This window comes from Cyclopterus lumpus, chromosome 23 (assembly GCF_009769545.1).
Source record: "Cyclopterus lumpus isolate fCycLum1 chromosome 23, fCycLum1.pri, whole genome shotgun sequence".
Taxonomy (NCBI): domain Eukaryota; kingdom Metazoa; phylum Chordata; class Actinopteri; order Perciformes; family Cyclopteridae; genus Cyclopterus; species Cyclopterus lumpus.
In genome coordinates this window covers 16,480,265-16,495,864 of record NC_046988.1, presented here as the reverse complement: position 1 = coordinate 16,495,864, position 15,600 = coordinate 16,480,265, and the positions used below count along the sequence as shown (strand labels likewise).

The 15,600-nt window shown below is 45.6% G+C and overlaps 1 protein-coding gene across 15 annotated transcripts in view; it reads left to right on the top strand.

Moving 5' to 3' along the window:
* The first annotated feature begins 1,300 nt into the window (after positions 1 to 1,300).
* Positions 1,301 to 15,600, top strand: part of phf21b (PHD finger protein 21B) — a 50,683-nt gene continuing 36,383 nt past the window's right edge. For 13 of the 15 annotated variants that reach the window (XM_034526653.1, XM_034526658.1, XM_034526657.1 and 10 more), the window contains exons 1-2: positions 1,302 to 1,805; positions 2,427 to 2,486. In XM_034526653.1, the coding sequence (XP_034382544.1) occupies positions 1,752 to 1,805; positions 2,427 to 2,486 (114 nt within the window). In that variant the 5' untranslated portion in view covers positions 1,302 to 1,751. Of the gene's footprint in view, positions 2,258 to 2,426; positions 2,487 to 15,600 lie in introns of all 15 variants that reach the window. The other 2 variants (XM_034526659.1, XM_034526660.1) reach the window with 2 other exon arrangements.

Here is a 15,600-nt window from a genome sequence, read left to right as displayed (position 1 = left end):
CAATCACTAACTGCCATGTCTGCTCTCTCATCAACTCTCCCATCACGCAGCCACGCCCCCTTCCTGCTCGGCGTCCGATTGGTTCCCCGCGCCGTCCTTCAAGGTCTACAACTCCTGATTGGCTCGCCCTTCCCGCCCCTAACTCTGAAGCAGCAGTTTGGACCAATGGCGGCGCGTGTTGTGTCCAGAAGGGGCGGGAGCAGGAGGCGGCGGGGGTCAGACTGACAGCCACGGGGGGAAGAGGCTGGATTTCTGGGAAGAAACGGCCGCATTTGGCCTCTTTGTGTTGGAGGAAAACTACAACTGGGCACATTTGTTCGGAGGCTGCACGCATCGACATGTTCTCTAATGCCCACGTTCTCCTGCCGGCCTCCCTGACGAGGAGCTCCCCATGTTGTTCTAACAGCCAAGAGTCCAGGTCTGGAGCAGGATGCTCCAAAAGGGGATGAACTGGGTCACGAAACAACACAAATAAACTAATACATGATGTAACATTAAACATTTACCTGCCTGGGAGTATAACGTCATTCAAATGACCTCCACCGTGACCAGCTGCAACATTAATGCATGAATACTTGGATATATATATATAATTGAGTATATTTACAATGCTAATGTGATAACTTTATCTTGTAAGAGAGTCATTTTACACTTAAGTATTGCTATTTCTTTCATATTTAAGTGGAAGATCTGAGTACTTCTTCCACCATAGATGATTACAATTATTGTGTGAATATTAAAACAGGATAGTGTTCTTTTTTGCCTGCTTACACTATAACTAAAGGAATAAAGAATAATGAAGGATTATATTGGTGAATGCTTTTATTTATCTTCTAGCTTGATGTTAACTTGATGTTTGTGCAGTGTTATATTTTAAAGACAGTACATATGGAAACAAACGTTTTAATGAGAAATATATTGTTTGATATGTTTTAATGATAATATTAAAATAGATAAAGTGATTTATGGTGAAAACAGGAATAACAACATTTCAGGATGGCAATTAAATAAAAGACAAATACAACAATTAAGTTAAAATGGAAATAAAACACACAGAAGTAAAAAATAGAAGGTAATAACATAAACAATATAATTACATGCTGGAAAGAAAAGTGATGTTCTCACATAAATAAAATAAAGTTTTTATTTTTGTTTCATTTTTGTTATTGTATTGTCTTGTGATGCACTTTGTAGTATCTGTTTGGAAACGTGCAATATAAATAAGTGTATTCTTTATTCATTATTTTAAATACTCCTTGAAGTAGTTGTAGCTCCCCCCCGGCTCACTGCGCATGTCTTCCTCTGCTCCATCCGGGAACTTCAGAATTACCATTGACAGCCGAAGCGCAACTTTTCCCCAGGCAAAGTGAAATCAAGCCGCGGACTCGGACAAAATATAGTCCCCGTTTTTCAACTTAAAATTACGGAAAGAAAAGCTGACCCGCTCCCCCGTCGGACCCCTCGACGTTCGGCCGTTAATCTGGAGAGGACCCGTCCGGGCCCGGAGCTCTTTCCGCCGGGTTTGGAGCACTTTTGAAGACGGGCGGAAAGTGGGTGATGAGTCCCTAGCCCTGGAAAAAAAAAGAAGCGAGAACTTGCTTTTTTTTTTTTTGTGGCAGCCCGAGTAGTTCTTTCTTTCCACTTGTTATTGTCGCTTTAAAACAAAAAAACAAAAATCCTTCTTTTTTTTTTTTAAATTCACTTAAACTTGGGGTCGAAAAGTGGGAGAAAAGTGGTTCTCCGGCCGGAACATGGAACTACAGGGCCTGCACGAGGCGCTGGAAGTAGAAATCCAATGTCATCAGGTAAACGGAACATCGTTGTTATTTCTAACCGTTATGTGAGCGAGGAGGGAGGAGGCGAGGAGGCGAGGCGAGGAGGCGAGGAGGCGAACACTTCCGAGAGGAGGACGCTTATAACGGCGACACGACGTCCGCCAACAAGTCCGATTTAAGTGCACTTTTCCACCGCTACTTTCTTCCAGCTAATTGCCGTCGGTGCGTTGTGTCTCTCTCGCGCTCCCCCACCGGAGCAAACAACCGGGAGTATTCCCCGGTTTGCCGTGATAATGCGGTGAGGCGGCGATCCGGACGCGACCTGCATATTTATGAGCCGCCAAAGAGCCGCTTTGTTCCTCCCCGGCTCCGCTCCGCAAACTTGAGGACACTTTTTTAGTCTTTTTTTTTTAGGGGGTGTTGTTTTTCTTTTTTTTACCTTAATTACTAAACTAGTTGCACAGATGAAGCAAGACCCACAGGTACAATATATATATTTAAATATTTATTTATTTATGTGGCAGGTCTCCGAGGGTGTGAGAGAAACTTTATCAGCATAAATCTGCAGTTTTCCGTCGTGACTTCGCTGAAATGTGTCGGTGTGTTTGCCGGTGTTTCCCGGTGTAAATGGAGCCTTCCCGTGTTTCACAGGACGGAGAGCTGAGGAGACAGATCCACGACCGGAGAGTAACGGCCCTGAGCGACAAGCAAGTGAGCTGGCTTCATCTTTCTTTATGCGTTATGTGTGCGGCTCCATCTTCAAGTAGCCATAACAAACATGGAGGATTGTTCAGAAAGAAAGGGACAAAAGGGAAAGTGAACCCCGGTAGCCCTCTCCTCCGCCCCCCGCCTCCGCTCCCTCTATGTGGCCGAACGGTCGTCTTGTCTCTCGGCATCTCAAAGTTGTGTGAAAAATGTTCGCGTCCATTTTGAGCAGGTCGACGTGTTTGTGGAGAAGAAGGGGGGGGGCGGTGTGTGTGTGTGTGTGTGTGTGGGGGGGGGGGGGGGCGGTGTGTGTGTGGGGGGGCTATCCGGTGGCGGAAACGGTCACCGTGAAAGTTTCCGCCGGTTGACCGTTAATGTCGTCACGAAGTTGACCGTTAATCTGCTTTTTAGCGTCTTAAGCGGGTTTGTTGGTTACTTTACACTTCGGGCGGTGTTACTTCTTCTCGGGGGGGTCACGTGACCGCGGCGGTGCACTTGATTCGTCCACTTTCACTTGTGTCCCTCTCCCTCTTCCTCTCCTTCTCCTCCTTCCTCTTCCTCTCCTTCTCTTTACTCGCTGTATTCCTCCACTGACCCGGCAGCAGGTGCCGATGGGTACCGAGAGGAGAGGCAGAAGCCGGGCAGCGTGTTCAGCACCGCGGCCAGCTCCTCTCCTCCTCCCCCTCCGTTGGCTCGCTCTGCACCGCCCCGCCGGTCGGTCCCAGCTCTGATAGCGGGGCGCACTGCCCCGGTGTACCGGAACGCCGATGGTTAGAAAACACGTCCAAAAGACCGTAATGTGACGGTGTGTGGTCCCGCTGCTCTCACGGGGCCGTGTCCCGTGAACACGCAGTGTGGAGCGGGGGTCCACCGGGCCCGTGCCCCGTGAACACGCAGTGTGGAGCGGGGGTTCACCGGGCCCGTGCCCCGTGAACACGCAGTGTGGAGCGGGGGTCCACCGGGCCCGTGCCCCGTGAACACGCAGTGTGGAGCGGGGGTTCACCGGGCCCGTGCCCCGTGAACACGCAGTGTGGAGCGGGGGTTCACCGCCGGGCGGCCCGCTGCTCCCCGGACTGCGGTGACAAACGGCCCGGTTTAACAGAAACATGGCGGTGACGCCTAGACCCGGACCCGGATCGTCACGAGTGTTGGTGTGTGACTCCCCAAACAAGTGCTCTTCACTTCGGCCGGGGTGTTTAACTCGAGTTAAGTTAAGTTAAACACACTAAAGTGGGCTTTGGCTTTTCAAAATAAAAGACACAGCTCCTGCCTCATCCGGTGTGTTTCATTTGAAGTGTCACAGTTCTGATCGATGCCCCCCCCCCATATGTTAATCCCCTTTCTGGTCCGCTGCTAGTCTTGAATCCTGAATCTGAACCCTTTGCTTGTGTTTGCTCCTTCTTCTGTTTGGTAGTGGAAGCTTCCATTTTGAGAGAGAAAGGGGGGTGCTGTGTCCCCCCCTCACATGGAGAGTGAAAAAGTCTGCAGAGTTTCATGCAGGAGGGGGAGGGGGGGAGGGGAGATGGGCCCCATTCATGCCTAACATTACCATTTTGATTGCTTTGATGCTGTTTTTGGTTTGGATGTGGTCTGGGGGGGCGGAGCAGAGAGAGAGCCCAGTCAGCACCGCACGGAGACGCTTTTAATCACCGCGCTGATTAATTCTTTTTCAGCTGCAAATGTGACCTTTCTCTTTCCCTGCACATATATATATATATATATATATATATATATATATATATATATATATATATATAATATACATATGCATATAACACACACATAAGAGGAGCTCCGAGGTGGGCCACATTTAAACGGGGATCAACCCGCCGTGAACTCTGAGCCTGGAGGTCATCTCATGGTCACCGTTATTATTTACTTCCTGTTGACGGGAGAGGACACATCAGTAAAAGCCCTCTGCTTTTGATTAGTGTTCAGCGTCCATGTTGTGAAGGAGAACAAGTTTAATAACAACCCCGATGCGCTCCAGAGAACTGTTTATTAGGGGGGTCTCTGTGGAAGGACCTCCTTCATCCTCTGGGCTCCACTGGCTCTGCGTTGCATCACCGTGACGACACGTTCCTCAGGTGGAGACGACTTGTGCTGGGTTCTGCTCACGTTCATTTATTCATTTCATAATAACAATGCAGAGGAGTTTAATATGGGATGTTTACGTTCACACAGAAGGCCACTAAAAGGCAGCATCCGTAACCATGGAGACGTCTGCTTCTCGCGCCGCGTTTTTACATTACATTACATTACATTTCATGTCATTTAGCTGACGCTTTTATCCAAAGCGACTTACAATAAGTGCATTAAACCATGAGTCCAAACTCAGAACAACAAGAATCAAGAAAGTAACATTTTTTCAATAACGTTAAACTACAAAGTGCTATCAGTAAGAGACATTTAAGTGCTACTAAAGTGCTCAACTACAAAGTGCTATCAGTAAGAGACATTTAAGTGTTACTAAAGTGTTAAACTACAAAGTGCTATCAGTAAGAGACATTTAAGTGCTACTAAAGTGCTCAACTACAAAGTGCTATCAGTAAGAGACATTTAAGTGTTACTAAAGTGTTAAACTACAAAGTGCTATCAGTAAGAGACATTTAAGTGCTACTAAAGTGCTCAACTACAAAGTGCTATCAGTAAGAGACATTTAAGTGCTACTAAAGTGTTAAACAACAAAGTGCTATCAGTAAGAGACATTTAAGTGCTACTAAAGTGCTCAACTACAAAGTGCTATCAGTAAGAGACATTTAAGTGCTACTAAAGTGTTAAACAACAAAGTGCTATCGGTAAGGGACATTTAAGTGCTACTAGAGTGCTACTACGGCTCTACCTTCCCTATTCAAGGTGTAGTCACTAAGATGTGTTTTTAGTCTGTAGAGACTTCCTGTCCTTGGGGAGCTCGTTCCACCAATGAGGAGCCAGCACAGCAATCAGTCGTGACTTTGTTGAGTGTTTAGCTCGAAGTGAAGGAGCTACAAGCCGATTGGCCGAAGCCGAGTGAAGTGAACGAGGTGGGGTGTGAGGTTAGACCATGTCCTGGGTTAGACCATGTCCTGGGTGTGAGGTTAGACCATGTCCTGGATGTAGACCGGACCCGATCTGTTCGCAGCACGGTACGCAAGTACCAATGTGTTTCATCTTCATCTTGACTTTGATGAAGCCGGTTGAAACGGCCTCCGTCTGCTAACCTGTGGTGGTTCTGCTCCTTTAGGTGCAGCCGGGGAACCGGAGGGTCACTTTAAACCCGGTTCCCTCACCCGAAAGGGTTTTCAGTCAATAACATAATAAATTTAAAACCCTGAAACACGCTGAAACGCAATGAAACACGATGAAACACCCTGAAACACAATGAAACACAATGAAACACAATGAAACACCCTGAAACACGCTGAAACACAATGAAACACGCTGAAACACAATGAAACACAATGAAACACCCTGAAACACAATGAAACACAATGAAACACCCTGAAACACGCTGAAACACAATGAAACACGCTGAAACACAATGAAACACCCTGAAACACAATGAAACACAATGAAACACCCTGAAACACCCTGAAACACAATGAAACACAATGAAACACCCTGAAACACAATGAAACACCCTTAAACACCCTGACACACAATGAAACACAATGAAACACCCTGACACACAATGAAACACAATGAAACACCCTGAAACACAATGAAACACGCTGAAACACAATGAAACACCCTGAAACACAATGAAACACCCTGAAACACCCTGACACACAATGAAACACAATGAAACACCCTGACACACAATGAAACACAATGAAACACCCTGAAACACCCTGACACACAATGAAACACAATGAAACACCCTGACACACAATGAAACACAATGAAACACCCTGACACACAATGAAACACGCTGAAACACAATGAAACACAATGAAACACGCTGAAACACAATGAAACACCCTGAAACACGCTGAAACGCAATGAAACACGATGAAACACCCTGAAACACAATGAAACACAATGAAACACAATGAAACACCCTGAAACACGCTGAAACACAATGAAACACGCTGAAACACAATGAAACACAATGAAACACCCTGAAACACAATGAAACACAATGAAACACCCTGAAACACGCTGAAACACAATGAAACACGCTGAAACACAATGAAACACCCTGAAACACAATGAAACACAATGAAACACCCTGAAACACCCTGAAACACAATGAAACACAATGAAACACCCTGAAACACAATGAAACACCCTTAAACACCCTGACACACAATGAAACACAATGAAACACCCTGACACACAATGAAACACAATGAAACACCCTGAAACACAATGAAACACGCTGAAACACAATGAAACACCCTGAAACACAATGAAACACCCTGAAACACCCTGACACACAATGAAACACAATGAAACACCCTGACACACAATGAAACACAATGAAACACCCTGAAACACCCTGACACACAATGAAACACAATGAAACACCCTGACACACAATGAAACACAATGAAACACCCTGACACACAATGAAACACGCTGAAACACAATGAAACACAATGAAACACGCTGAAACACAATGAAACACCCTGAAACACGCTGAAACACAATGAAACACGCTGAAACACAATGAAACACAATGAAACACCCTGAAACACAATGAAACACCCTGAAACACAATGAAACACAATGAAACACCCTGAAACACCCTGAAACACAATGAAACACAATGAAACACCCTGAAACACAATGAAACACCCTGAAACACAATGAAACACCCTGAAACACCCTGACACACAATGAAACACAATGAAACACAATGAAACACCCTGAAACACGCTGAAACACAATGAAACACGCTGAAACACAATGAAACACAATGAAACACCCTGAAACACAATGAAACACAATGAAACACCCTGAAACACGCTGAAACACAATGAAACACGCTGAAACACAATGAAACACCCTGAAACACAATGAAACACAATGAAACACCCTGAAACACCCTGAAACACAATGAAACACAATGAAACACCCTGAAACACAATGAAACACCCTTAAACACCCTGACACACAATGAAACACAATGAAACACCCTGACACACAATGAAACACAATGAAACACCCTGAAACACAATGAAACACGCTGAAACACAATGAAACACCCTGAAACACAATGAAACACCCTGAAACACCCTGACACACAATGAAACACAATGAAACACCCTGACACACAATGAAACACAATGAAACACCCTGACACACAATGAAACACAATGAAACACCCTGACACACAATGAAACACGCTGAAACACAATGAAACACAATGAAACACGCTGAAACACAATGAAACACCCTGAAACACGCTGAAACACAATGAAACACGCTGAAACACAATGAAACACAATGAAACACCCTGAAACACAATGAAACACCCTGAAACACAATGAAACACCCTGAAACACCCTGAAACACAATGAAACACAATGAAACACCCTGAAACACAATGAAACACAATGAAACACCCTGAAACACAATGAAACACCCTGAAACACCCTGACACACAATGAAACACAATGAAACACCCTGACACACAATGAAACACAATGAAACACCCTGAAACACACTGACACACAATGAAACACGCTGAAACACAATGAAACACCCTGAAACACAATGAAACACAATGAACATGAAACACACTGACACACAATGAAACACACTGACACACAATGAAACACCCTGAAACACCCTGAAACACAATGAAACACAATGAAACACCCTGAAACACGCTGAAACACGCTGAAACACAATGAAACACCCTGAAACACAATGAAACAATGAAACACCCTGAAACACAATGAAACACCCTGAAACACAAAGAAACACAAAGAAACACAATGAAACACCCTGAAACACGCTGAAACACAATGAAACACCCTGAAACACAATGAAACACGCTGAAACACAATGAAACACAATGAAACACAATGAAACACCCTGAAACAATGAAACACAATGAAACACAATGAAACACGCTGAAACACCCTGAAACACGCTGAAACACAATGAAACACAATGAAACACGCTGAAACACAGTGAAACACGCTGAAACACAATGAAACACCCTTAAACACCCTGACACACAATGAAACACAATGAAACACCCTGACACACAATGAAACACCCTGAAACACAATGAAACACGCTGAAACACAATGAAAAACCCTGAAACACAATGAAACACCCTGAAACACCCTGACACACAATGAAACACAATGAAACACCCTGACACACAATGAAACACAATGAAACACCCTGACACACAATGAAACACAATGAAACACCCTGACACACAATGAAACACCCTGAAACACGCTGAAACACAATGAAACACGCTGAAACACAATGAAACACAATGAAACACCCTGAAACACAATGAAACACAATGAAACACCCTGAAACACAATGAAACACAATGAAACACCCTGAAACACAATGAAACACCCTGAAACACCCTGACACACAATGAAACACAATGAAACACCCTGACACACAATGAAACACCCTGAAACACACTGACACACAATGAAACACGCTGAAACACAATGAAACACCCTGAAACACAATGAAACACAATGAACATGAAACACACTGACACACAATGAAACACACTGACACACAATGAAACACCCTGAAACACCCTGAAACACAATGAAACACAATGAAACACCCTGAAACACGCTGAAACACGCTGAAACACAATGAAACACCCTGAAACACAATGAAACAATGAAACACCCTGAAACACAATGAAACACCCTGAAACACAAAGAAACACAAAGAAACACAATGAAACACCCTGAAACACGCTGAAACACAATGAAACACCCTGAAACACAATGAAACACGCTGAAACACAATGAAACACAATGAAACACCCTGAAACAATGAAACACAATGAAACACAATGAAACACGCTGAAACACCCTGAAACACGCTGAAACACAATGAAACACAATGAAACACGCTGAAACACAGTGAAACACGCTGAAACACAATGAAACACCCTGAAACACAATGAAACAATGAAACACCCTGAAACACAATGAAACACCCTGAAACACAAAGAAACACAAAGAAACACAATGAAACACAATGAAACACCCTGAAACACGCTGAAACACAATGAAACACAATGAAACACCCTGAAACACAATGAAACACCCTGAAACACAATGAAACACGCTGAAACACAATGAAACACAATGAAACACCCTGAAACACAATGAAACACAATGAAACACCCTGAAACACAATGAAACACAATGAAACACGCTGAAACACAATGAAACACAATGAAACACCCTGAAACACCCTGAAACACAATGAAACACTCTGAAACACCCTGAAACACAATGAAACACAATGAAACACGCTGAAACACCCTGAAACACAATGAAACACAATAAAACACCCTGAAACACGCTGAAACACAATAAAACACCCTGAAACACAATGAAACACCCTGAAACACAATGAAACACGCTGAAACACAATGAAACACCCTGAAACACAATGAAACACAATAAAACACCCTGAAACACAATGAAACACCCTGAAACACAATGAAACACGCTGAAACACAATGAAACACCCTGAAACACAATGAAACACAATAAAACACCCTGAAACACAATGAAACACCCTGAAACACAATGAAATCATGACGTCATAGGTTCTCCTCATGTTGTCACATGAATCCATCATGACGTCATAGGTTCTCCTCATGTCAAGTACAGGTCACAGTACACAGTTAAAGTACAGTAGAAACTGCATTTCTACAAACTTAAAACTATGCTTTATTAAGTCAAACAAACCAGTTTGATATTATAAAATACAAATGAACAGAACTGAAGTCCTAAAGTTTAGAGGAAGAGGACGATGAAGGCTGTCTGTGTCTTTGTCTGCGTGAAGAGAGGAATGTTTTTGTCTCGTTCTCCAGCAGCTGGTTTCTTCTCAGCCGGCTGTCCAGCCTCTGATTAGCTTTCTGTTGCCTCTGCTGGCTGGAGACGTGTGTGTGTGTGTGTGTGTGTGTGTGTGTGTGTGGTGTTTTTTTTAAGGAACAAACAATGGAGTCAGTCAGCCAGCTAAACAGACATCAGCAGAACGAGGTCAATTATAGAGAGCGGCCATGTTGTCTGATTGCTCTTGTTATGGAGACATGAGACTGCTGTGCAACGCCTGATTGGACCGCTGTCCAACGCCGGCCTCTGATTGGACCGCTGTCCAACGCCGGCCTCTGTCCATTGCCGGCCTCTGATTGGACCGCTGTCCAACGCCGGCCTCTGATTGGACGGCTGTCCAACGCCGGCCTCTGTCCATTGCCGGCCTCTGATTGGACCGCTGTCCAACGCCAGCCTCTGATTGGACGGCTGTCCAACGCCGGCCTCTGTCCATTGCCGGCCTCTGATTGGACCGCTGTCCAACACTGGCCTCTGATTAGACCGCTGTCCAATGCCCTCCTCTGATTGGCCCGCTGTCCAATGCCCTCCTCTGATTAGACCGCTGTCCAATGCCCTCCTCTGATTAGACCGCTGTCCAATGCCCTCCTCTGATTGGCCCGCTGTCCAATGCCCTCCTCTGATTAGACCGCTGTCCAATGCCCTCCTCTGATTAGCCCGCTGTCCAATGCCCTCCTCTGATTAGACCGCTGTCCAATGCCCTCCTCTGATTGGCCCGCTGTCCAATGCCCTCCTCTGATTAGACCGCTGTCCAATGCCCTCCTCTGATTAGACCGCTGTCCAATGCCCTCCTCTGATTGGCCCGCTGTCCAATGCCCTCCTCTGATTAGACCGCTGTCCAATGCCCTCCTCTGATTAGACCGCTGTCCAACGCCGGCCTCTGATTGGACGGCTGTCCAACGCCGGCCTCTGTCCATTGCCGGCCTCTGATTGGACCGCTGTCCAACGCCAGCCTCTGATTGGACGGCTGTCCAACGCCGGCCTCTGTCCATTGCCGGCCTCTGATTGGACCGCTGTCCAACACTGGCCTCTGATTAGACCGCTGTCCAATGCCCTCCTCTGATTGGCCCGCTGTCCAATGCCGGCCTCTGATTGGACCGCTGTCCAACACTGGCCTCTGATTAGACCGCTGTCCAATGCCCTCCTCTGATTAGACCGCTGTCCAATGCCCTCCTCTGATTGGCCCGCTGTCCAATGCCCTCCTCTGATTGGCCCGCTGTCCAATGCTCTCCTCTAATTGGACCGCTGTCGGTCCGATTATTTAACTCAGAGGGAAGTAGGACTTCAAAGACCCGTTTGAACTTGATCAGGTGGTTTGTATCCGTTTCTCTTTCCATCAGGTGAACCAGAGAAACATACTTCATGTTAACCCCTCCCCTTCCCTTTGTACGGCTTGCTCAATTAACATGGCCATGTTTGTTTGATTTTCTTTTATTTCTTATGCATCTTTCACAAGAGGAGCCCAAACACACAATGGCGAAAATGTACAGAATACAGCGGATGTACTATTAGCGGTTGTATTAGCGGTGGTTTTAGCGGATGTATTAGCGGTTGTCTGTCTTCAGTCTGTCTTCAGTCTGTCCTCAGTCTGTCTTCAGTCTGTCCTCAGTCTGTCTTCAGTCTGTCTTCAGTCTATCTTCAGTCTGTCCTCAGTCTGTCGTCAGTTAGTCTTCAGTCTGTCTTCAGTCTGTCTTCAGTCTGTCTTCAGTCTGTCCTCAGTCTGTCCTCAGTCTGTCTTCAGTCTGTCGTTAGTCTGTCTTCAGTCTGTCCTCAGTCTGTCGTTAGTCTGTCTTCAGTCTGTCCTCAGTCTGTCTTCAGTCTGTCGTTAGTCTGTCTTCAGTCTGTCTTCAGTCTGTCTTCAGTCTGTCCTCAGTCTGTCTTCAGTCTGTCTTCAGTCTGTCCTCAGTCTGTCTTCAGTCTGTCCTCCGGATCATCGTCTCGCTCTGTGCAGCGTCTTTCTGCCGCTCTATTAATATCCTATGTGCTTTTAAAGGAGTCTGTAAATAAACTGAGGACACACACACACACACACTGGAGGGTTTCCTGCTGTAGACCGTCAGGTCGGTCTCTCCGATGTACGGATGTACTATTAGCGGTTGTATTAGCGGTGGTTTTAGCGGATGTATTAGCGGTTGTCTGTCTTCAGTCTGTCCTCAGTCTGTCTTCAGTCTGTCTTCAGTCTATCTTCAGTCTGTCCTCTGTCTGTCGTCAGTTAGTCTTCAGTCTGTCTTCAGTCTGTCTTCAGTCTGTCCTCAGTCTGTCTTCAGTCTGTCCTCAGTTTGTCTTCAGTCTGTCGTTAGTCTGTCTTCAGTCTGTCCTCTGTCATTAGTCTGTCTTCAGTCTGTCCTCAGTCTGTCTTCAGCCTGTCTTCAGTCTGTCGTTAGTCTGTTTTCAGTCTGTCCTTAGTCTGTCTTCAGTCTGTCGTTAGTCTGTCTTCAGTCTGTCCTCAGTCTGTCTTCAGTCTGTCGTTAGTCTGTCTTCAGTCTGTCTTCAGTCTGTCCTCAGTCTGTCTTCAGTCTGTCGTTAGTCTGTCTTCAGTCTGTCCTCTGTCATTAGTCTGTCTTCAGTCTGTCCTCAGTCTGTCTTCAGCCTGTCTTCAGTCTGTCGTTAGTCTGTTTTCAGTCTGTCCTTAGTCTGTCTTCAGTCTGTCGTTAGTCTGTCTTCAGTCTGTCTTCAGTCTGTCTTCAGTCTGTCCTCAGTCTGTCGTTAGTCTGTCTTCAGTCTGTCCTCAGTCTGTCTTCAGTCTGTCGTTAGTCTGTCTTCAGTCTGTCCTCAGTCTGTCTTCAGTCTGTCTTCAGTCTGTCTTCAGTCTGTCTTCAGTCTGTCGTTAGTCTGTTTTCAGTCTGTCCTTAGTCTGTCTTCAGTCTGTCGTTAGTCTGTCTTCAGTCTGTCCTCAGTCTGTCTTCAGTCTGTCGTTAGTCTGTCTTCAGTCTGTCCTCAGTCTGTCGTTAGTCTGTCTTCAGTCTGTCTTCAGTCTGTCCTCAGTCTGTCTTCAGTCTGTCGTTAGTCTGTCTTCAGTCTGTCCTCTGTCATTAGTCTGTCTTCAGTCTGTCCTCAGTCTGTCTTCAGCCTGTCTTCAGTCTGTCGTTAGTCTGTTTTCAGTCTGTCCTTAGTCTGTCTTCAGTCTGTCGTTAGTCTGTCTTCAGTCTGTCCTCAGTCTGTCTTCAGTCTGTCGTTAGTCCGTCTTCAGTCTGTCCTCAGTCTGTCGTTAGTCTGTCTTCAGTCTGTCTTCAGTCTGTCCTCAGTCTGTCTTCAGTCTGTCGTTAGTCTGTCTTCAGTCTGTCCTCTGTCATTAGTCTGTCTTCAGTCTGTCCTCAGTCTGTCTTCAGCCTGTCTTCAGTCTGTCGTTAGTCTGTTTTCAGTCTGTCCTTAGTCTGTCTTCAGTCTGTCGTTAGTCTGTCTTCAGTCTGTCCTCAGTCTGTCTTCAGTCTGTCTTCAGTCTGTCCTCAGTCTGTCTTCAGTCTGTCCTCAGTCTGTCTTCAGTCTGTCTTCAGTCTGTCTTCAGTCTGTCCTCAGTCTGTCTTCAGTCTGTCCTCAGTCTGTCTTCAGTCTGTCTTCCGGATCATCGTCTCGCTCTGTGCAGCGTCTTTCTGCCGCTCTATTAATATCCTGTGTGCTTTTAAAGGAGTCTGTAAATAAACTGAGGACACACACACACACACACACACTGGAGGGTTTCCTGCTGTAGACCGTCAGGTCGGTCTCTCCACAGACGCGTTGGTCCTCAAGGTGTTTCATGCATTGATCTTCTCAAAGAACCAGATGTTGCTTGGTAACTAACAGTCGACTTCAGAATCACAGTTCAACACAAAGCATCTGTGTGAATGTGTCATTCACGGCCTTTAAAACACGTTGTAACATTAATATTAGAAGAAAATATATTTTTTTGTTTTCAGATCCATTTGTTTATAATCTGTTTGTTCTGTTTTCCTTCCCGTCCTCATGTGAACAGAAGAAGCTCATCAAAGAGTCCTAATAAAAGAAAAAGTATTGTAAATATGGATTTAATATCTTCATCCTAAATGTGTCCCTGAATGCAGCATTCAGACCTGGACGTCCGTGTTATTTGTTTCTCAACAAGAATCACACAACAAAACAACAGATTATCACATTCACAAGTTACTTCATATAATAACTAATGCATGATAGAAAATGCACATTTAAAATCTTGTCTCTTACAACTAATAATACACGTTTAATCTTAGCCATCAGTCTGCATTATTGATAATATCTTAAAATACGTGGCTTCCATCGCTCGTTTGAAGTTCTTCATCAGCATGTTGATCTTCGTCTCCAGGAAGTATATCAAAGTTCCGCACGTCAGGGTCCTGGAGGGTCTTGGTCCAGAAGTGTCCTGGTCCAGCTGACGGGGAATAGAGCTTAATTTCAACGATCTCAGCAGATTTATTATTCTTTAAAGCTACCAAAAACTTTAACTCTGTGTTGGTTCTGCCTCCCCCTGTGGACTAATGTGGTAGTGTTGGTTCTGGTGCCCCCTGTGGACTAAAGTGGTAGTGTTGGTTCTGGTGCCCCCTGTGGACTAAAGTGGTAGTGTTGGTTCTGGTGCCCCCTGTGGATTAAAGTAGTAGTGTTGGTTCTGGTGCCCCCTGTGGACTAAAGTGGTAGTGTTGGTTCTGGTGCCCCCTGTGGACTAAAGTGGTAGTGTTGGTTCTGGTGCCCCCTGTGGACTAAAGTGGTAGTGTTGGTTCTGCCTCCCCCTGTGGACTAATGTGGTAGTGTTGGTTCTGGTGCCCCCTGTGGACTAAAGTGGTAGTGTTGGTTATGGCGCCCCCTGTGGACTAAAGTGGTAGTGTTGGTTCTGGTGCCTCCTGTGGACTAAAGTGGTAGTGTTGGTTCTGGTGCCCCCTGTGGACTAAAGTGGTAGTGTTGGTTCTGGTGCCCCCTGTGGACTAAAGTGGTAGTGTTGGTTCTGGTGCCCCCTGTGGACTAAAGTGGTAGTGTTGGTTCTGGTGCCCCCTATGGACTAAAGTGGTAGTGTTGCTTCTGACGCCCCCTGTGGACTAAAGTGGTAGTGTTGGTTCTGGTGCCCCCTGTGGACTAAAGTGGTAGTG